Here is a 23,673-nt window from a genome sequence, read left to right as displayed (position 1 = left end):
ACAATCCGTTCATGCAGCGTATTACATTTTTTATTCCAAATTAAATGCCTTTGGCCCAGTTTTCACAAAACATTTTTTAATGTGCTTTTCCAGCTTGACATGCTGTGTAGCGGCTGCATACATCACACCATCTCATGATTTGTGAATGCTTTTCTCTGCTCGTATCATTAGCTAGGGATAATTTAACTGGATTTTCACACGAGCTCACGGATTAGTTTTTTGCTCAATATTTATAAAATTTGCACTTTTACAGTTTGACTATTGGTTGATTGATTAAGTTATTTTGGCAGTGTAATGCAATAGATGTTTTAAGACCTTTTTACCTACAGTTTACAAATAATAACCGGGGTTCTAATTAGTGTTTGTTTTAATTACTTTATTTGAGCGTACAATTTTCGGTTGCATTTGAATATATTTAATTACGTTGTTTAACTAGGGTCTCAACGCATTAGGTGTCAAATAACAGCACAATTAAAAGATATGATTCTTGAGACACTGCAACTTAAGCTGAAATAGTGGAGATTAAAAGTTCCTTATTTGAGTCTAAAGAAATCCTACAAATATTAGATATGAATGAAAAAGAGTGAGAATGTTGCCTCCTTATACCCTAAAAAGAGGCAAGTACATTATTTAAAGACGAATTGAGGCTTTTGAGCATCTTTCGGATTTAACAGAATTTGCGTATTTTTGGACACTTTTTGAGGACACCCTGATCTTTATTTTGCTCTTTTCAGTGAAAAATTACCCTTTCAAATAAAAAAAAAATAACAGAGGCATACAACAGAAAGCATACAAGCAACATACAACAATACACGAGATAACTGAGATAATCAGCTATTAACTCGCCGTGTATAATAAATGCAATGTAATTTGAAATGTTAATAAAAGGCAGTCGTACCGATGGTACCACATTTATAAATTCCAGATATTAGGCAAAATGAGCAAAACAGCAATTATCCTTTCTTATCCTTTGACATTCAATTGCTTATTCAGCCATGCAAAGAAGCAGCAAGAGTGAAAGTGGTCTGCATGGTCGTACCCTCACGGTGGTTGCCAATCGAGAAAGTCACTCTCTTCGCTGAATCAGTCGAGACCATCTAGTCGGCTACGGTAACCTAAGCGCGCCGCTACCCGATTGTTTTTACTTCTTTGTTCTGCAAAAAAAACAGCCTAACGACGTTCAGCGCGTTTACTTCGCGAAGTGCGTGACTGAAGAGACATTGAATCGGTTTGCGTGCTACCACTTGGCTGGAATTGCAAGTTTTTAGTTTTTGGATAGTTTCTTAGTAATTGCCAAAAATTAATACCCGAGCGGAGTAAGTGGACAAAAATGCCTAATTGGAAAAACCATAGCTGAATGACTTGTAATTACTAAAGCAAAAAATTTAATGAAGCTACCAAAACACTTTTACCTAGAGAGTGAAATTTTCGAGCAGTTATTGACGATTTACTTCTTAGAACAGTCACTCTGGTACTATTGTGGTTTGAGGAATTTGAAAATCATCGCCACCATCAGCAAATGAATTAAGACCGCAACACAGATCAACGCTACCTGCCGCCAACGCCAACACCAAAATAAATGGGATTATTTCAAATTCCCCAAAATGAACAAGTTCCATTCATCAGTGCTGGCACTAGTTTTGAGTATTTTGCTAATTCAAGCTGCAGATCCTCCAGTTGAAAACACCACCAACAGTCTACTGGACTCCTTACCAAAACTAACCCCTCGGCCTCAAATGAAAACCGAAAACAAATCAACCGCATTAGAGCAAACCAACGAACATTTAGTACATCTCTATAATACTTTGAAAAATATCCAGCAGCAAGCCCAGAACGAATCTACTCGGCGAATCTACAATGGACTCGACGAGTTTTTGCAAAAGCCTGACAAAAGTGCCGATGAAAAAGTTCTGGAGAACCATTTTGTGAGACCACTATTAAGTGAATATCAAGACTTGATTCATGCCGAGCCAGCGTACGATTATGCTGAAAGCAGTGGAAGAATTTCCAAGGAGGATTACGTTGAAAACTTCCAAATCCTCTCCAAAGAGGAAATCAATGTTCTGCTACATAACGCCGATAAGTACCAACAAAATGATTTTCAACATGACGCCACCAATGGCGTTGGAAGCGGATACGGATTGCCAGTAAGCTCAAGCGGCGACTTTGAACCACCAAGTCAAAAGCATAATATTAATTTTGCCGATGGAGCAAGCAGTGATCAACAAGCCCCTTCCAATGAAAAAGAAATTGACATCACGTATAAATCAAAGGAAAATAATTTTCAAAACATAGAACAAAACGAATTTATTCCCCCCAAACAGGAGCAAAATGCTTACACCGGTAATACGGCCGAGCCTCATCTGGAAGCAGGAACAGACAAGCAGAAAAGTGTGGAAATCGCCTTTTTCAAATGGCAAGACAGTTCATTTGATAACATCCAGAGCAGTGGAGCCGATTTGGCGCCTCCAGCTAAAACTGGAGAAGAATATGGAACTATCGGCAGCAGCTTTCCAAAAGCTGCTGCAAACAAAGGGACTTCAGAACCGTTTCAAATCAATGCAGGTGATGCCAGACCGGCGCAAATTAGCCAAACCTCCACTTTGGAAAATAATAGTGGAGACTTAAGCCCACCTCCTGGTAACGGCGATAGTTATGGCACCATTAAGGCAGGAGGATTGACAAATGTAAAAATACCTGCGAGGTTAAACGCAAAAAGAGTCAGCCCATTGGTCGATATTGACGTGCAAAGCAATGACGACTCCCAGCTGGGAAAAAGCAACGATTTTAGGGCGAATGCACACGCAAATCGGTATGAGGGAGTCGAACCACCTCAAGGTATCGATGTTCTGCCATTGGAAAATGACGGCCAAGGTCCGAATGAATTTCGCAAAAGAAGCGAAAACGGAAGTGGTGAAAAAGTTTCCAGACCAGACGAAAACAACAAACTAGACACATCTTTAACCAGACGGGATGATACGTCGCTTGAAACAAACGACAGAGAGCACATTGGAGAAATTCTCCCCCCGGGCTTCAAGTTTGAAGAACGGCCGATTAAGGTAATGAAATTCCCAGTTCAGCACAGCTCCAGACGCCATATGAGAAAGTCCTACACGTACGACGACGGATTCTACTCGGGTCACAATCAGGAAACCCCTAGAAATCTGATTTCTTTCCCAGCGGAAAGGTACCGGCCAGAGTACGAAGCAAGCGACATATCAAGTGAGAGTTTCGAACCCAACAATTACTCAACAGGAAAATCATTTCCCACCCCAGAAAGCTCAGCTAGAGCCAGATTCAATGAATTAGCGGCTTTTCGCTATCCGAGAAGGCTCAGAGGACTTTCAGGTCCATACGACAGTGCACATATAAGCTTTCAGCCTATCAGAAGCGAACCGCCAAGGGAGGCCTATTTCGACCCTTCAGCACGTTATCAAACAGCCTGGTCAAGCCCTTCAAGAAGACCTAGAGTCATTTTTCCCAGCGATTTAGTACAATTCAGGGACCCGGCTAATGCAGGAAGTGCACCAGCTGAAGAAGTAGACTGGCTAGCTGGTGACAACAGTTTACAGGATTTGGAAGGAGCTGATAGTAGAGATAGAGGTGAGTGAAAGCTGGTTTAAATATTTTTGGTCGTTGTAGCTTTTGGGTAACGAACTGCGTTTTTTTGGGGATTTTAAACTTTGTAGTTTTATAGCGTTTGGCAACTGAAACTTCCGTGCAATGTTGAGCAAACTGTTTCTTGAAATATTCAAGTAGACATATATAGAGATTTCTTATTTTGGGTTAGTCTGGGTTAACTTCTGACGAACCTAGCATTTAATGTATCCCGAAAGGTTCTAAAAAATACAAAATATAATAATAACACTCAGATTTTCTTTCTCACAAATTTTAATGGCGGATCAAAGTTATTTTTAACGGTCTTTTTCGGATAACTTACGAAGAACTCGCAGTTTTTTTACTCAAATCAAGTAGTCAGAGGTTTTCGATAGTGACAAATTTGATTATAAACTCACTTTTACAGTTTTTTCATATATGCATAGCACCGAATGCTATAATTGCGATTATTTTGAAAACTGTTGATCTCAGAGATACGCTAAAGTTATACATTTTTAGTTTAGAAAATATTGGAAAATCTATATTGGCGCATCAATTTTTACTGGGGACTACCAGAAAAAGTTAGGGCGATTTTTGATCGAATTATTTGCTTTTGACAATCTTTATAAACTGGCTTAAAATTGAGTTGATGATTAATGATGATAAATTTTCCACCCTCGAAAACCGTTGAATACTTATTTCAGTAAAGAACTCCAGGTTGTTGTGTGAATTATTTGTAGAAGATCATTAAAAATACTTCGTTTTTCTGTTTTCGTTAACTTTTCTTCTAAGACAGAATTTTCTCGGAATCAATGCCCTGAACAAGAAATTATGTAAGTGAGATAGTGATTTCGAGGTTCCCCAACCGGTAAAACCAGCTGATGAGAGCTAATAGGCTCGAAGTCGGTGCCTGAGGTGGGCAAACTTCGAAATTTGCACCATCTTCCTTACATAATTTTCTAAACTTACATAATTTTCTAAACTTACATAACTTTCCTATTTTGTGCTAAATCGCATTATTTTTACTGCAGCAAACTACCATTATATTTTTACCATTTTTTATCGAACACCCTGGACAGATAAGACAACTTAATTTCAATTCTGTTTATTTTAAGCCTTCAGTTTTTTAATTGTTTCTGGTAATTCCTTATTCACTTGCACTTAGGACGTTATTTGCATTACTTTGAGCAATTACTTCCCGTACTTTTCTATTATTTAATTTTACAACTTTCACTCATAAACTTGCAAGCACTAATCGATTGATAGATGTTTTTCAAGCTTTTATTACTTCTTTAAGTTCATTTATATTTTCAGTTAGTCGGTTTTATTTCTATTGCCAGTTTCTCCTACAACACCATACAACACGCTGAATATTTTCAAGACTATTATTAATACTTTATATTTTTGAAATGTTTTTCCAATATCGTCGAACGTTTTCTAGCAAGCAAATTAGTAATAAAAAATTAAAATTAACTAAAATAAGTCACTGAGCCATACTGTGTATATTATTCACTAATTCCGTTAATTTAAATCCGATTTAGCAAATTCTTGAAAGAGAAAAATTACACAGTTTTATAGAAAAATTGTCTGCCTCCTTTAAGCGGTTATTTTATCGAAGGTGACATGCGATTTTCTGCTCATCAATTAATAATTTCTCACCTGCTGTTTATAAAATAAAAAATCGTTGAAATTTTCTCTCTCGATTTCTTCAAAATAAAAGCAAATGCAAACTGATATATTAGAAGCTGAAATATTTTTTACTTCAATACTCCTTCCAAACAAATTCGTCTTATAATGAATTTGCATCTAAACATGTGTTCTACTAAACATGTTTTTTCAAGATTATGAAACCTTCTTTATACTCAAGATATTTTCGCAATCGTCTCGAAACTGGAGTGGTTTTTAGAATTTTTTTCACATATCCACCCTTTTTTGTTAATTTGAAACCTCCCATGAAGGCAATTTTCGTTGTACTATGCAAGAATTAAAGAGAAATTTAAGCAAACTCACAACGCAAAATATTTGAATCAATGAACGTGTAAATTATTTACTAATGAAATTAACTCAACATTCATTAAAATGAAAAGCTCATAAATAATAATGCAATTGAACATAATTTCACAGCTCATTTACAACTTTATGTTGTTGTTCAATGACTTTGGAGATTAATAACAAGCAATATAAACAACGGTTCTCGACAATATGAGTTTAATATCCGGATATTTCAAACATGACTGGAGAATGTACTCACAATGGGGTTTAATGTGGGGCGTTTTCAATGACATACAGGCTCTTTAGAAAGTGAGCGAATCGAAGGCAGTTCAAATTGAAATTAATGAAAAACTCTATTAGAAAGGAATTGAATTGTCTCAGCAATCGTTCGAATCGCATAGGTAGAGGCATGTTAATCGGGATTTTCAATTAATATTGTCTCGAATAATTAAGGAAATCTAATCATTGCTGCAAAAGACTAACTGTATTTAATTAGAGTTTTCATTGTTATTAATACGCCTTTTGGGTTAGTCACGTTAGAAAATTAAAAACGTGCAATTTTTAAGAAGCTTTTTTCTTTCAAAGTTTAATCAAGTGTAGATTTCAATTCTGAAGGTTTAGCCTCACTGACTGGTAAAAATGATGTTATATTTTGAAAGGAGCAAATCGCCAGTTTTCTATGAATTTTCCAATTTACAGAAGATACTATTAAAGTTGTAGACAATGAAAATAGGTACTTGACAAAACACATTGACAACATTTAAAAGTTTTGTATTTTATTGCGTTTGTTTATATTTATTAAATTTAGTAACAAATGATCAATTCAAACCTTTGTTTATTTCTTGTTAATGTTTATTTTAAATTTTCGTTTGTACTACAAAAAGTTTCACTTAATAACAAAATTGAGAATAGAAAAAAAGCAATTTATATAAGTATGCATTGATTTTTCATTATCTAAAATGTTGGTCAACATTTTAAGGACTTTATAATGTTCTAGTATTATGAATTTGAATTGAATAGCATTTTTGGATTTGTGTTATTTGAATGTTGACAATGGAAGAAATATTTTGTTTCATTTTTCCACCCTCTTCAATATACTTCTGGCAGTATACAAATCTATCTTTATTAGAATGAAGCGAATTGGTTAATTCAGATATTATGACCAATTCGGTTACAGTTTTGGAAAGTTTGTTCTTTACGTAAAGCATAGTAGGTGCTGCTGGGTTTGTTGATTAACAGCAAACACTTGGAATTAGGGAACACCGGATTTCTAATGTATGAATGCCGATACCACTTAGGTAATATTGATAATACGTGTTACACAGACGGTTCTACAATTAATGAGTAATACCTACTACGGAAACCCCTGGTGCGATTTACGTCAGTTGAAAATGCTTGGTAATTTGAAAATTTAAATTCCCGATTAAAACTTTGTTGGCCAAAAAAATCAAAACAATGAAGTTTTCGCGAAGAACCAGTGGCAAATATCTACCTTGTATTTGCGACACAGGAACAATTGATGAGCAATGTTCAAGAATAATAATGACTCTGAAACTGTATTGAATTACAATTGAATATCCTGTTATTGAAAATAGGAAGTTCAAAAATAAGTATGTTAACTAGAAGTGTACATTTTTATAATTTTCTAGTGCCATATTAAATTGAGGCAAATATTTTTTGTGGTGAATCACAATACAAACAAAATCTGGAAGCAAGAGTCGCCTTCAAAAATATTTGTTACCCGAAAAATAATTCAGAATCAAGCAATGATCATCATTCATTTCACATGATCAATCTTCAAAAGAATTCAACATCCAAAGACTGGCATAATCTTCGTAGTGCTTCAATACATTCCATGCAGCGCTGATGAACATCCGTTTCTAAATACATTATACAAAATGTTATTACCAGGAAGAAATCGGCGTCATCTTCCTAAATAGATGAACCAATTTCAAGTTCGCGTAATTAAAGATTGAAAGTAGTATCTTGTCGAACGAAGAAAACACCATACGCGTCGACATCATCGGCTGTTTATTATCATTTACTTTCACTGAGACCGACTGATCGTAAATTTAATAATAAGGAGAATCCGGAACGGTACCAGTTTGAGGTACACCCCGGACATATTTTTAGTACCGCCTACGCGCCATGTAGCTGAAAGTTAAATGTTATGACTGACTGAAAAACTGTTTTGTTTTGCACGTACTTTCCCGTCATTTAATTTGCGATTAAGAGAAACATAATTTATGCTGTTGGTTTTTACCTTCGAGAAATCTCTTATGGTCCTGATTATTTGGAATCTATTATTTATCTGCTTTTTTGAAAATTTAAATCAAATTTTTGTTTCAAACAAGGCAGTTATGGTTACTGTGTGATTACAATTCTTTCAGGGGTGATCGTTAAACATATATTAGCCTTTGAAGTACGTGCGTTTTTACAAAATCTCTAACGCACATTCTTAACAAATTATCCGCTAATTCAAACATAAATTATCACATTAAATCCTTATTATTAAGTATAATTTAGCAAACGGTTTTGATATAGTGTCACATATGCATAATTTGCTGCCATGGGAATTGGCACAAGGACTTAGCCGGTAATAAGTATTACAATCTGCTGCATCTGAGTTAGATATGTTCCTGGCATATTGTTCAAAAACGAATTTTATTAATTGTTTAATGCAGAATTGGAAGTAATTAGCAAAGTTTATTTCGGTGCGCTGTTTTCAAAATAATAGCATAATTTATACAAATTTCAATAGAAAATTGTATAAATTGGTCCTTAAATGCTGGAAGGTTATTGCTACGTGCAAGCTACTTTAGTAGCTTCTCAGGAAAAGCATCACCAAAGCATTAATTCCTTCTGCAAAATATAACCGAAATACAAATGTACATACACCCAAAGCGTGCCTGAACCACTTTTTCACCCAACTCAACTCATTAGATCTTTAGGACCCTCTAAGCACTGTATAAAATAACGAGATTTAATCTGCCTAGAAAAGTCTCAATAAAACCTCTTGATACATATAAAAATTTTAAAAACTATTTACAAACGAGCGATTTTCCCATATAGGCGACGTCTCATTCTGTGCCCAAGGAGCAACTTGTGAATTTTTCCTCTCCTGCTGGATATCTGGTGGTTTAATCGACAACCCTTGCGATGGTATTTTAAGGGGCTGCTGTTTCAGAGGCGTTGCTAAAACAGGATTTTTGACGCAAGGTCCTGCTGTGGGGACTATCGAAGCCCCTCCGGAAGGGCCCCGAGGACGAGACGTTACTTTGCTTGATGGTGTTCGTAAGTTCGTTTTTATTTGTCTGAATGGCATGATTTCCCGGTTTTATTTTTATCTAAATTTGTATATAAAATGATGTATTTTGTCTAAATTGGGAAGAATTGCAGAGTTAATTTGATATGCTTTGGTATTGGAATGTAGAGTCAAATCTGAAGATTTTTGTTTTGGAAAAGTCACTTTGTAGTCGTGGTGTATATTATTGAGACACATTGGTTTTTTTTTGCCCAAGTTTAATAGAATATTTTCTATTAAAGACTTTGTACAAATTATTTAACTCTCAATACTAACATTTCAGTTCGAAAATGTTTTTGCTGCTGGGTTTGCTGCTTTTTATCAAAACACGTATTTCAGTAAGTCTATCATTACTTGAAGGCAAAACTTTACACGTTTGTTACTAAATATGGGAAATATGCTGTTCTAACAAATAAAACGACTTAACATCACACTTATGTTGCTTAATTGGGTGGAGCTGGGGTTAGCTGGCTGTTTTCGACCGTCTGTGAATATGTTTCTTAAATTTTGTTCTATTATAAAATTGTATATATGCCAATTTTTCTGCATTTCGGCTCGCTAATGGAACACTAACGGCTATAACTCATTTCAACATCATTTCATCACCTCAAATCAAAGCAGATTGGAAGTTGCCTCTTTTGGAACAATAATATTCGAGTATATCATATTTGATCACTAAATTTATCAATCAATAATGAAAGTTGCCGTCTTTTCGGATCCATTTACTTAACTTTAAACTTTAGATTAAATTATATAGTTTCGCTCTAAACTCTTACTCCTAACTACTTAATTCCTAACATTTTGCCGATAAGAACTACGCAAAATAGGGACGCAAAATTAATCGTGAGGTTTAGCATTTTTTGTTCATTGTAGAAGCATAATTAAATAAACTTGCTATATTTTGGACTGCTGCTTTTGCTATATTTTGGACACTCCTTACGGCCTCATTTTTGCCAAGATGCATTTATTGCAGTAAAATATTGCCGATTTTTCAATGTTTACCAAATGCAAAGTCCATATCCGGATTATTTTAAATAAGATCTGCAGATAAATTGTAGCAGGATCAGATGCGACCTTTCTAAATATTATTGGACGTAAACATTGCTTTGAAAATATTGCTGCACGTTTTCGTAAATTGTCGTTGCTTTGGCAAAAAATATAGTGTATTATGTAACTGAAATAATAACTTTTCTATGTAGATATGTTCAAGCACTGAATAACGGCAAGAAAACACTTTTTAATACCGCGATCTTGAGCATTGTGCTAATGGTTTTATTAAGTAGAAAAGTAAATTTAAACTCAAAAAGTATTTTGAAATTAAACTTCCTATTTTCTGCTCGCGTTTTTGGCCATTAGACATTTTCGTAAAATTAAGAAATACAAATTTAATTTATGTTGTCAAATAAATTTTCAGTTAAAATGTTTGAAAACCCTGCATTATACTTTTAATATATAACATATTTTTTAACATATTTCCGTCTAATCGTTCATTATAATGATTCTAACGATTCATTAGCTATTTCCAGCAGTTTCCAAGATATTCGCATTTAAAGTTCAGTTGGATATTTGCTTTTAGTGCAAATATATGCATGACTTTTGCAAGTCTATTTTTTGTAATCGTCGATTCGGTTTCTGAGAAAAATGTTTTTCAGTTTTCTTTTCGTTTGGGGTTCACTATAGATCTAAGCCTTCGAAAAATTTGAAACAAATTTGTACTTGACCGAGAAAAGATGGTATCTTTGTACCACTTTTAACACGATTTTGATAAAAGTGCGATTAGTTTTCTGATTTTCAAGTACTCTTTTAACTCTTTCTTTAATAATTGCTTCAGTTCTATAATCATTTAATGATTTAATTAATAAAAAACAATGTAATTTGACCTCATTTCAAAAACATTTTTAATTGAATTCAAATTTTAAAACGGGTACGACAAATTGCAATTTAGTGAAGTATTATTTTTGGCTTATTTTTATACCTGGTTCACTTTAAATAGTTATAAAATCTATACAATAATACCGCAGAATTTTGGGGTCATTGCTTATATTTCGTAAACAGTGACGGAATTAAATACATAGAGATGTGAAACCTGCCACTCACTCATGAAAATGTATGTTTTCTCCAGATTTGCAAGACAATCGCTGTTTTATAATTTTACATCAAAATGTAAAAACTTTACTTACATATCTGATCCTATCAAAGTTACTTTACGTATTAAAGTATGTCTTTACGTCGTATGTTTCATGATTACCAATGAAGAATTTTGAAGCATATTTAAATTTTTTCGATAATTCATGAATTTTAAATAGAAAATAAACATACAAATGACACTTCTAAACTACATGCAATTTACAGAGTTAGGCACATTCAATGTAACAAATATATTATATAGTTTTCAATGGTGCTACATAAATACATTTTTGCACAAAAAAATAAATATGAATTGAAAACGGTCGTTAGCCTTTTCTATTTCCTTCCTGCTCCTAAGTAAACTACGAGTATTTTCGTATTAGCTACTCTAGTTTACTCAGCCAAAAGTTAATTTGACTTCATCAAATATTAAAATTTAATCCGGAATCCAGAGATCTTCCGATTTAGAGAAACTCAACATTATGGCGTCGGATTAACCATTTAAATCCGTTAATACTCTCTCTTTAGGATCAATATTTAAACATGATTGAAAAAATCATCTTCACATCAGCATCACACTTTCGCTTCTAATTCAAACGTGGATGATGGGTTATAAATGTGTTTTTTTTTAGACGCAATATGCCCAAACGCGTCAAAAATACAATCAACCTACCAGGATGCTTCAGCCAACTCGAATGTTTTGTAATTAAGGTTTGAAAAATAACAAACACTTATTTGAAAGTAACAGTAAATTGCCAATAATGCGTGCAGAGCACAAAAACGATGCTGGCAGTGCAACAACCTTCCAACAACATTTAATAACCTTGACTTTCAAATTTTTTCTCGCCAAACAATAAGCACTTGACTGGGTGGAATCAGTTCATGTAATTATAATCAGAAAGTGTGAACACTTATGAAGTTGCACTTTGTCGCTTCAAATTACTTTTCTTTTCTAAATGGCCTGTTGTTCTTGAATTGATCATCTACACCACACTCTATAAATGTCCAATTGTGTACACATTTTGTAATCGAATTCTTTGGAAATATTTATCAATGTTTCTACACATACTCTTAATTGTTTCAAGGGTATTTCTTAGAATTACTTTTTGGATTTCACTCTTTTATATGCAGCTGAACTCATTTGATGGGGAATTCCTCAAATGTTGTCAGCGATGGCACAAGGAAAGATCACATAGAGTACATTAAATTCTATAATATAAGAGAAAGTGAAAACGATACTTGAAGGAATAAACTTTCGTTTCTCATAAGCGCTGAAGGAGGGAAATATTGAAAAAACTCATAAAGGAAGGCTTTAAATGTATAGTACAGAACTTTAAAGGAACAAATCTTGGCATTATTTTGAGTTTTTCTTTTTCCTTGAAAGCTTTTGCTCACTTTAGTCCATTTCATAAATTCTTTGGTATAATCCAATGATTCGACATAATAAAGAAATTTTATATGCATTTCTGCAGCATAAAGAATTTGGATTTTCGGAAAAAATGCTTCTTTCTAACCCGTTTGCTACTACTGCTTGAACTACCACTACTAACCTACCACTGCATTTGCCCAAAAACAACGCACAATTTTCATCCAATTTTTGCATTTAAAAAGTACCTCACAATTGCACTAAATTTCTTATTAATTATTAATGTCACGCATATACACAGAACATAAGGTTTCTTTTTTTCTTGCGTGGGCAACCAGAACCGATAGTGATCTTGGGAATGAAATGGCAATAAAAATGCTAATCAATTTGACAGTGAAATTAAGCCACAATTGCTACTGTAAATTGAAATGTTTTGCGGATTTTATCAACATTTTACATCTGATTATGTTAAACTTTCTTCCGTGAAGGCAACGGCATGGAAATGATTTGTCTGTTGTGAATATATGGACAACTTTTCTTTAGCGTTCAGCAAAAGTTTATCAGATACTAATATAGGTTTTCGAAAGTGTTTTCTGCAAACATTCATTAATTTATTGTTTATAAATAGTGAGAGTTAGAACGGTATTTCGTTTATATTCATTTGAAACTTAATTTTAATTTCGAAACTAAAATGGATAGTCCCTAATTCTAATAATAAAAAAAAAGTGTGGTCATCAAAATATTATAAATCGCTGAAGAAAGTAAAATCTAAGAAATTCGTCAATATTTAAATTTGCATTTTAGTTTCGAAACCAAAACAGATTTAAATAAATTTACAAGTTACTCCTCACATATGTTTAGACTCATTGTAATCTAAAGAAAAATCTACACTGCACCCTCAAATAATTTTACAACGAAGTTTATAACAATATACATAAACAGGACAAAGATAGCACAACATATTCAGGTTGGCTGAATGGAAAATTGTGCAACATTAAAGATAAAATTCCCTAGAAGTTAGTCTAGCTTATTCCCTAGCTTATTTTTAATCTCGCGTTATATTATTTTTTTCATTAAATCTTAATGTATTTAAGATTCGAATAGTCTTGATGATGGCCAATTTTTGAAATAAAGCAACTTGAGGAATAATTCAAATCTGTTTTTAATCCACAACTGTAATTTAAAACTTAAAAAATTGCAAACATTTTTATGCGGAATGTTTAAGGTTTTTAACTAATTTGAGGTAAATTTAATTTCTGTAATTTAAATGAGAAGCAGAATCAAATAAATACACATAGTGAATCAAAATAAATGATTATTTTAAAGATCTTATTTGGGTTTATTCGGACCTGCCAAAAATATTCTATTTATTTCTGGAAAAGATTAATTGTAGAATGTGTTTTCTTTTCTTTCTTTACCATTTAAATTTGGTTGTTATGTAATATTTTACAATATTTAATATATGGACAATAATAAAAATATTGAACTCGTGCATGTGCAGTTCCCATACACATTTATATGGGACTTTTAGGCATGTTGGGTTTTGCCGTTAGTTTGGATTAGTGCATTTTATACGAATCAATTGTGATTAATGCTGTCACTCAATTTTCAGTTAGGAAAATGTTTTAACAGCCTCGAACATAGGAAACAAAACCATTTATAAATTAACAAACTCACATAATTAAAGTTACTGTCCACACAACACTTTACTGTGTCAAAACACTGTTTAATATTTCATTAAGCTTAAAAGATGAAGCTTAAAGTGAATCTATGAAACTAAATAGTATGTCCAGTAACCGATAGTTTTAACAACTTTTCATAATAAGTTTCGCTTTTTAATGAGCAGTTTATGAAATGAAGGGCGTAAATTAGATTAATAATACTTATATCGAGTTTGTTTTCAGGTTGTGGAATATCATCCAAACAGCAAGCTCAAAGAAGAATTGTTGGAGGTGAAGAAGCAGGATTTGGAACGTTTCCTTGGCAAGCGTATATCAGAATAGGATCCTCAAGGTTAGTAATATTTATCAATTCATTTGATCGACTCAATCGACTTCTAGAAATGAAACATTTTCTAAAAATATTCCATAAAGCGAAAGCCCTTTGATCCAGGTTTGTTATATTGTTCCGGACCATATTGGAGATACGAAAACATCAACAAAATTTATTAAAATATTTTCAAAGCATGTTTGTTATTTATCCGAATGTTACCGAATAATATTTTTATATTGTCTGCATAGCAAATAAAAATTGTTTTCAAATTATCGCCCACTGTTACATCGGAGCTGTTATGTTTCTTATGGTTTTAGGCCGTCGTTTAAAAACAATATCGTCTTGAATTATCCCAAGCACTGAAAAACACCTCTAAAGTAGCCCTTGTGGCTGCAAAAACCCATCTTCTTGATTTCATAATTATGCCCCTATCATCTCAAAATGATTAAATTAATTTAAAAAATTGAATCAGCTTATGAAATTTAATAATTTCATAAATATGGAAAAGCTTCCGTAATTATAAAGTCGAAGATAGCACCGATACAATAGTCTTAACCTCTGCATGTCCGTGAAACCTGACATAGACCCAGTTATTAAAGTAACAAAGGAATTAATTAAAAGCACGTAAAACGGCTTGTTCTTTGGCAACAATGATATACTGATTGAGAACTATTTCATTAAAAAAATTGTTCAATATCCTCAACTATTACATTTTTTATTAGTGAATTGAAATACTCAGTCAGTTATTAGGTTTATTATGATTGTTATTACTTTGCTTTCAGTTAAATTCACAAAGACGTTCATGTTATTTAGCAAACAAAGTCATCACACAGGAAGACTAATTGTATTGTTTAAGATTGAGGTTGAATTTCACTTGTCTATTGTTTATGGGGTTTTAGTTTGGCATCGATAATTTCCAGACAATAACATATTAATTTTTGAAAATAAGCAAGTATTTATTATTAGTGGAGCTTTGTCATTGAAAATTATATTGAAATTAGGACGATAATTACTTTAACATAGTAAACAGAGTAGCGCTTACAAATAACTGAGAAGCCAGCTAATTATACTTAACATCTCAGATTAATTTTTCTACTGGACTGGCGAGGTGAAGGTGAACACATATTTCAAAATGTGTATGATCAATCGGGATTTGCATATAATGTAATGTTATTGAAGTAATTGGGTTCTTCTGATTTTGTTAACTTCTCTCCATTTCACATTTTAAAGGGAATTATAAATTATCGCTTTAAGAAGCTTGTCCACCTTCACAAATATACTCTGCTCACGTACTGATCACTTCGCACAAACCCCTTTCAAAATTAAATTCATTCATTGAATAAGACCATTCAATTAAATTTAAATATCCGACCTTTGCGAACCAGTACAAAATCTCGATCATTTAAAAGCGACCTAGAAGATGCGCACATTTATGTACGAGTAATCGTAAAATAAAACACTAACTGATTTTTTAAGGTTTTTTCCCTAATTTGACCCCGAAAAAGAATGTTTTCTATCTGCAATGCGATTAAAAGAGAATATACGGGCGCAGAGAACGCAAGATATTTGATAAATATAAATTAAAGGGTAAAGCCCTCCTAAGAAGCAGCGAATGTTTCCGCTTTTATCCGAAGGTTTTTGTACGTTTATCAATTTCTCGGTTTCACGGATATGCTGTCAGAAATGCTAGTTCTTTCATTGAAACAGCTGTTACTTCTTAAAGATTCTACTTATTTTTAATGTGTATTTATTCCGCTCTATCCAACCGGCATAATAAGGTTGTATTAACAACTCTAATACACAGATAACTCAAAACAATGCTTAATGCTTAAACTTAAAAAAATTACAATTAATAATAACAACTAGAAGGGTTGTACGCAAAATATTAAGAAAATGTGAAATATGGCAGACACCAAAGAAAAAAGAATTTTAGGAGATGATGAAGCATAAAAAGTACAAGAAAGAGAAAGCTGTACGTACTAAACTAGCAGAACACGCTTTAAGAGATTTACTGATCTTTAGAAACATGGTCCTATCCAAATAGACACATACTATTTTGCAGATTTATAAAAGCAAATCAATTGTTTTCTCGAATTAGTAAGACAATTGTGGTTTCAAAAGTGCCGGTTCATGTTCTCATTGACGACTTATTAAATATAAAAATACATAACWTAATAGGTCCTAGTTTGATTCTTAATGGACAAATAGGATTTATTTTATTTTATTCTAATCACCGAATTATTTAATTCCGTATAGTGACGAATCGAAAGCGAAAGCTAAGAAGTCGCAAATGATGACTATTTAAATTTTAGTACACATGAGACACAATAACAAAAAAAAATAGATTAGGTATTTTTGTACACCTTTAGTTCACACAACTTCTAATCATAATTGGCTATAAAATAGAATAATGCAGATAGAAATGTTGTTATCGTCAAGAGGAAAAATGGGTATTTGGATATTACAGGAAAATTACAAAGATGCAACAAAAATGTTGATGAGAATTTGAAGAAACTTAACTGAAACCAGAGGAAAACTTTTCTGAAATTCTATAATTGCAAAATTGCAAACCATATTCGTAGATCTTCAGGGTGCTGATATTTTGAGAAATATATTTAAAATTTTCAAATTAAATTTTCCCATATTTCGCACGACTCATTCATTCATTCCTTCATAATTCATTACACCGTGGACAATACTTTTGAAAACACGTCAGAAATTTCTCCTTTAGGAAACTTTCCACCATACAATAAACTTCAGTCGAATTTCTAGCTATTAATTAATACAAGCATTTGAGTTAAACATATATATAAAAGAGAGCAACTTAAGAAAAAAGTGAATTAAGAAAGAGCAAAATTTATAATTTCTTTAAAAACAGTGATAATTTATACTTAGAACCGTTTACCGATATCAGATTATTTCTATTGACTATTCAGACAATAAATAACTTTTTTTATTTGTAGAACAACAAACCTTTGTTCTATAATTTGTTGCTTAAAGACATGGACAAACATGCAAAATAACTAACATTTCATTTCTTCAAAACACATTTCTCAACTTTTATTAAGGGGAACCACAAAATAATTCAGAAGTTGGCGTATGTTTTTCAAACCTAGTAGGATTTGTATACTCTTTATTCCTTTACAGTAATAAATCCTTCTGGTCATCTGCTTTCCAAACAAGTTATGCACAAATATATGAAATCAATTACAGAAACTTGCAGCTGACATTGAACAGGTGAAAACCACACATACTCCCCTGTAATTAAAAAAAAAACAATTTAAATTAACATCCTATATTATAGTGTTCTGAAGACCTGTTGCAAAAGTTGCTTTACGCAGAAAATATTCATATGAGCAGGTCCATTATGTAAAGTGTGCTAACAAATTAGAGCATAACGAATTGATGTAAAGAATTAAGTATACATTATTGAAATAAGTGTATCTATTAAGCCAATTATGACAATGAGGTGTACAAGAACAAACAGTATACAAACTGGTTTTTAATATTTTAATATCCAGACAGAACCTTGCATTGAAGCTTCATATATTACTTATCGTTAATGTGTTTCTTCATTTACTTGATTTCTCTTTACTCTAATTTCGTTAATATAACTGCTGTGTAGTTTTCGTATATATGCGAGTAGAAAATATTCCGGTTTGGTTAATTTTGTGCAACAATTAACGAGCACTCCTCAACAGCCACTCCGAAGATGCATTGACCTCCAAGTGAAAGTAATAGCCGTCTGCTACAGGCTGTAAATTAATAACAAAATACTGTATGTTGTGTAACAAAATAATGCTCGTCAGCTTGTTTTAACGATTAACGTCCGATGAAATGTTGTTGACTTTGGTTACTGTTAGGATTTTATAATAAAATGTTAGGTATTCTGAACTACGTACATTAACAGTAAGTACTTATTACTGCACTTGCCGCCGAATGATTAAATAAAGGCTCAAATCGATGCTATATCTTCAATAAAACAAATTATTTTTTTGTTTTTAGATGTGGTGGTTCATTGATCAGTAGAAGACATGTGGTAACTGCAGGACATTGTGTCGCGAGAGCAACACCTCGACAAGTTCACGTGACTCTTGGCGATTATGTCATTAACTCAGCAGTGGAACCGCTTCCTGCTTATACCTTCGGGGTGTCCAGCATTCAGGTTTGAACTTCGATAAATGATTTGCTTTTTGCCAATTTTTTAATCAGCATTAAAAACCGAGTTCAATAAGCGTTCGATAGAAATAGGCCTGGGTAACACTGTGTTGAGTTGCGCTATTAAGTTGTTATTGCTCTMTGGGTTAACGAGTTTTAACTCATCGGTTAATGAGTTGCCATTCATTTGTTCAAGCTTTACGAGACACGAGTTGGAATTTTCACCTCTAAACAAGGGTTATTGACATTTTTTCTAAGTAACGTATACTACTTTGTTCAGGCAACAAAAAAAAGTAACCTAGATTCTCCCAGCAACAGAACTGAGTCCAAAGGAAGTCGGCGAGTTTTTTTTGCATAAAAGAGTTTGCCAGTATTTTACAGTAAAACGWTAGAAAAAACGCGGCTTTTCTGTTTAGAGACAGTGTTGTTTAGAAATATTGACTTAAAAGTGAAGAAACTCCTCTTTCAACGGGTTTTCCAAATAATTGATTATAAACTTTCGCTTTTTCCGTTCGGCGAAATATTTTTGGAAAAAGACCTCGAAATGATTATTAGGGTTTTGCCTATAATTCGAAGCTGCAAAAAGTTCTCCAAACATTTTTGCAAAGCGGTTAAGGAGGCGAGTGTTCCAATAAATTTCATTTAATCATTTTCACAGAAAATACCTGAAGATTGTCAGTATTTTAAGTAAAACTAAAAATAATGCGATTTTTGCGTAGAAAGAATTGCTTAATAGAAACTTGGCTAAAACTGGCATAACCTGAAAATTGAAAAGGAACTTTAGAAATCCTCAAAGCGATAAAGGCGGCGAATTTTCCCAATATTTTTTTGTAAGCTTTTGCTATTTGGTCGTTTTTTAAGATAATCGTAATTACATTCGGTAAAAAACTGAATCAAATTATTTGGTTTTTGTGCCAAATTTGAAGCTTAAATAGGTATTCTAAAGTAAACTAAATATGTTTAGTTTATTTTATATTAAATGATCGGTTTTGTAGAACACCTTGATGGTTTTGTGACATTAAGGATTCCAGTTCCGTTTAATTAAATATATGATATCTGAAAATTTATTTTTGCTGAAATGATCGTGAATCTTGTAGTAKCATTCCTCTTCCTTAGTAGGTCTTTTGGGTTAYAACATATTTTTAATTAACTCAAACAAAAAATMAATTTCTAGCCACATCGAGGAAATAAGCTGAKGTCAAAGTTCAGTCGCATACTCCCTAAGTCATTTTAAGAGATATKTTACAATCCTTAACTCGYTTGTACATATAGCAATGGTTCAACTTTACTTGTTTTCTGTTCTTTTYAGCTAATTACTAAATTAATTTCTATGCAAAAGYCAATGTCGTATRTATTTTTTTAATTAGTCGCAGAACTAATACTAACAATWAGTGCAATCGACCCTGACCGCGAAACTAAAGTGAATAGGAAGACAGACAAGTTCAAAGGAAAAATAAACCAAGAACCAACGATCGATTTGAAGCAGTGAGTCGGAAATCATGCGGTTTGCTCTGTATAAATGTCCTTGTTTTGACAATATTATACCGAATAAGGCAATAGGTTTTCTAAAAATCAACGCAAACTGCAAAAAGAAAATATATGCACATGCATTCGAATCTAACCAGAATAAGTAGAAATTAATTTAAATTACTGTTTTGAAGCCCGAAAAATAGTTGGACTGAGCTTGCTCTCTATTTGAGATCTCAAAATATTATTAAAGAGCCTGAAGATTGATAGTTTCCCACACACACTGACACGCCTGAATGTTGTTTGCATCATGACATCAAGCACTCGGGTCCTTTTTAGAAAATTTCTATCACTTGCAGACAAATATACTATAATGTAAAAATTTTCCAAGACACCAAAACCCGGTAATTAAATTAGTTTAATTAGCTATTCAAATTCGTTATTGTTCATTGCCTGTTCATGTTAAACATGACTGACCAGAACCAGCATGCTCATCTACCGTCATCAGCTGCTTGAAATTCATTAAATTGACATAACTAAGAGGACAAAATCGAATTTCTCTTGCACAATCGAACACGTTTTCCAATATTACACCGGTTGTTACTTCACTGTGTGGATTTCCTTCGGCATACTGATTTCTTCGATAATCACATTATACCGGAGAAAGTTTCAGGCTCACCTTCGGCAATGTTACAGTGGTTACAGCATGGACAGAAAGAAAGTGGCCGTGATTTCTGTGCAATGTGACGCCACCTGGAGCATCACTTTCGATTTTATGCGTAGATTTAAAAAATTAACAGTGGCTTTTTATTGGCTRAAATCKACTGTCTATTAACACGGGAAGGTCACGCATTGTAACTCTAACTGCCTGTTTAKATTCTGGGGATATTTAATACCTACTTGAAAATGCTTGATCAACTACAAGAATTAATTTGCAAAAATCAATTTGCAACAATATTTGGGCTGACTTTCTCCGGAGCGCGTTCGGCTAAATCATCTTTTTAAGTTTTTCGCTATAACAGCTCCGACAAATTGAGCTTTTATCAACATTTATTATCTCAATGTTTTAGGTTCATCCATTTTTCAAATTCACCCCACAAGCCGACCGATTTGATGTGGCAGTTCTCCGTCTGGATAGAGCGGCCCACAATTTACCCCACGTTACCCCCATTTGCTTGCCGACTAAAGGGGAGAATTTTCTCGGCGATGTGGGACATGCAGCTGGATGGGGTGCTTTAAGCCCCGGATCCAGATTGCGACCTCAAACTCTGCAAACTGTTAAAGTGCCCGTGATTGATAACAGGCAGTGTGAAAGATGGCACAGGTAAAAGAAACCCAAATAATGTTTTATTTAAGTTAAAAATAAAATCAATATTTTGTAATATGTTTAACTGTTTAAAAAATATTAACTATTGTTGTTCACATAATATTTTGTTGCAAAATAAACAACGTAACACCAATTATAAACAGCAGGCTTGACGATCGAGTCCTATAAAATGGGTTGAAGTTTTGACGGCAATTTTGTTAAAAATGTAATAAATTAAAAACACAAGCAAGGCAATTTTAAAGACAATAAACACGCGCAAATCTTTTCCAAAATATTTTTTCAAGTGACTTTTTCACATTTATTACAGTGTTGACTCAAAGTTCACTAGCTGTTTCGCATTTTCCGAAAATAATCCAGTTCCATTCTTAAATTGTTTTAAAAGCGCTTTAAACTTTATGAACAATTTTTAGGTCGAAAGGTATACAAGTGACCATCTATGATGAAATGATGTGTGCAGGATACAAAACTGGAGGAAGAGACAGTTGTCAGGGTGATTCTGGCGGTCCTTTGATGTTGCAGAAAACAGGACGATGGTTCCTAATAGGAATAGTTTCAGCAGGATATTCTTGCGCTCAACCCGGACAACCAGGAATTTATCATAGAGTATGACTTTTTAATTCATTTTCTTTTAAAGACTAGCATAGAAACAAAGTTGGTCTAAAATATTGTCAAAAAGGCTTTCTATAATCTGTAGCTTATACAGTACCTAAATCTTTACTCAAGTGTGGAATGGACAAGCGGGAACAAAACTTTTGTTGTGAACTGTCCAGGAAAATGATGATCAAAAGATGTGAAAGAAAATCGTTTGCTCAAAATGATAAGTCTTAATTATAAAAAGCAAAAACAACAAACCTGCAGCACATTCAAATCAGATAAAAGCTTTTAAAATGTGTTTTCTAAATTGAAATTGCAAAAAAATTATCAGCAAACAGAAACGGAAAAAAATGCATTAGCAACTAGAAAATCTATTTGAAATCTTAAGTTGTTTAAAAATAATGAAAATAAACCTGTACCAAATAAAACAGAAAGACCATTTCAAATGTAAATAATGAATCTGATGAGAATTATTTGTCTTTGTTTGAGGCTAATTTGAGGAATTTATAAACATTTTAGCCATCCCATAGGAGTTCTCAAAGGGACAAGCTTTCCGCGCGTGCTGAAAAATATTTTCACCCTATTCATACATCAATTTAAAAATATATTATTCCGCAGGATTACGATCGAATTGATTTTTTTATTTTTAAAGTACATATATCGAAACGAGAATTCGCAAATAAATTGTTGAAAAATCAGCTGGTTAACTTGAAGAAAAATATACATTGCACAAACTTAACCACGTTTCTTTGCTATCAAGCATGGATGGCACTAACTAATTCTATTAGAACAAACATGTTGGCCCAAATTGCAAATTTTATTCTCTAATATATTATGTATTTTTTTTAACTTTTAGAAGCTTTAATTAATTTAACTGTCCCCTTATATATAGTTGCTAATTTTGTGTTTGTGTTTTCAGGTAGCACATACTGTAGATTGGATTTCCAGAGCTGTAGCTGCTAGATAAATTGTCGCTCATCAATCCAACTGTACAGTAGATTTAAAAGCCAATAGGAACATTTAATGTGAATATAACTAGACTGTGACCTAGTTGTAAGTAAGCAATTTGCACACAAAGCGAAAAACAAAAAATATTAACTAATATTAATTGAAGAGATGTATTCGGTGATCTTGACACTGCCAATGTGTAAATAGTTGTGTTGCTTTGAACTCTACGACAATATGTATTGTATAATATATATCTTGTAAATATTTGACGTTAGGATACTAGTCATTCTACATTCCACACATTGCATTGTGGTAGTAAACAAATCATTAATAAATAAACAGTTTAGTGTCAGCTATTTGCCACAATGTAAACATAGACATGCGCGTGTAAACAGAACAGTCAGAAGACAAATGATCTAGAAAACTAAAACTGAACAGTTAAAGTACCTATCTGTGTTTAATAAAATTTCAATTTTGAAATATAGTACGTACACGAAACAAAAAAATTGCTTTGCTAGATATTTTACGAACTTAATTATAGTACTAGTACAGATTAAAGTAATTGTTATACCGGAAAATATTTAAGTATTTATTGATTTATTTATGGCTTTAAGCGTGCCGAGCTTTCACAAGTATAATTTATTATGTATAATTTACTAGTACGTTTTAATATACTCGAATTGCTGTAAATTAGTGTGTAAGTTGTTTAATCTCCAGTATATAGTTTTACGTTGTTATGTTAAATGTTGCGTTGAATGAAATCGTATGTAGTACAATAAATTTTTTGAGATTTTCTCTAAA

General features: G+C 32.9%; 2 protein-coding genes across 3 annotated transcripts in view; one reads left to right on the top strand and one right to left on the bottom strand.

Annotated features, from left to right (window-relative positions):
- Window positions 1-23,673, bottom strand: part of LOC109545133 (protein MTSS 1) — a 103,869-nt gene that overhangs the window by 78,134 nt on the left and 2,062 nt on the right. The gene's annotated exons all lie outside the window — the stretch shown is intronic.
- LOC109545188 lies at window positions 58-23,673 on the top strand. Of its 2 annotated transcripts, XM_019915731.2 has the most exons (7): window positions 58-3,603; window positions 8,662-8,883; window positions 14,291-14,399; window positions 18,384-18,543; window positions 21,074-21,327; window positions 21,741-21,933; window positions 22,844-23,673. In XM_019915731.2, exons 1-7 carry the CDS (start codon window positions 1,605-1,607, stop codon window positions 22,889-22,891), a joined length of 2,985 nt encoding a protein of 994 aa, XP_019771290.2. In that variant the 5' UTR covers window positions 58-1,604; the 3' UTR covers window positions 22,892-23,673. The 2 variants fall into 2 exon arrangements, with proteins under 2 accessions (XP_019771290.2, XP_019771291.2); XM_019915732.2 differs by lacking the exon at window positions 8,662-8,883 and having other exon boundaries at window positions 64-3,603.

The sequence above is a fragment of the Dendroctonus ponderosae genome, unplaced genomic scaffold (assembly GCF_020466585.1).
Source record: "Dendroctonus ponderosae isolate FM_Combo_2020 unplaced genomic scaffold, Dpon_F_20191213v2 Dpon_F_20191213_6, whole genome shotgun sequence".
NCBI classification, from domain to species: Eukaryota; Metazoa; Arthropoda; class Insecta; order Coleoptera; family Curculionidae; genus Dendroctonus; species Dendroctonus ponderosae.
This window is presented reverse-complemented; position numbering and strand designations above follow the sequence as displayed.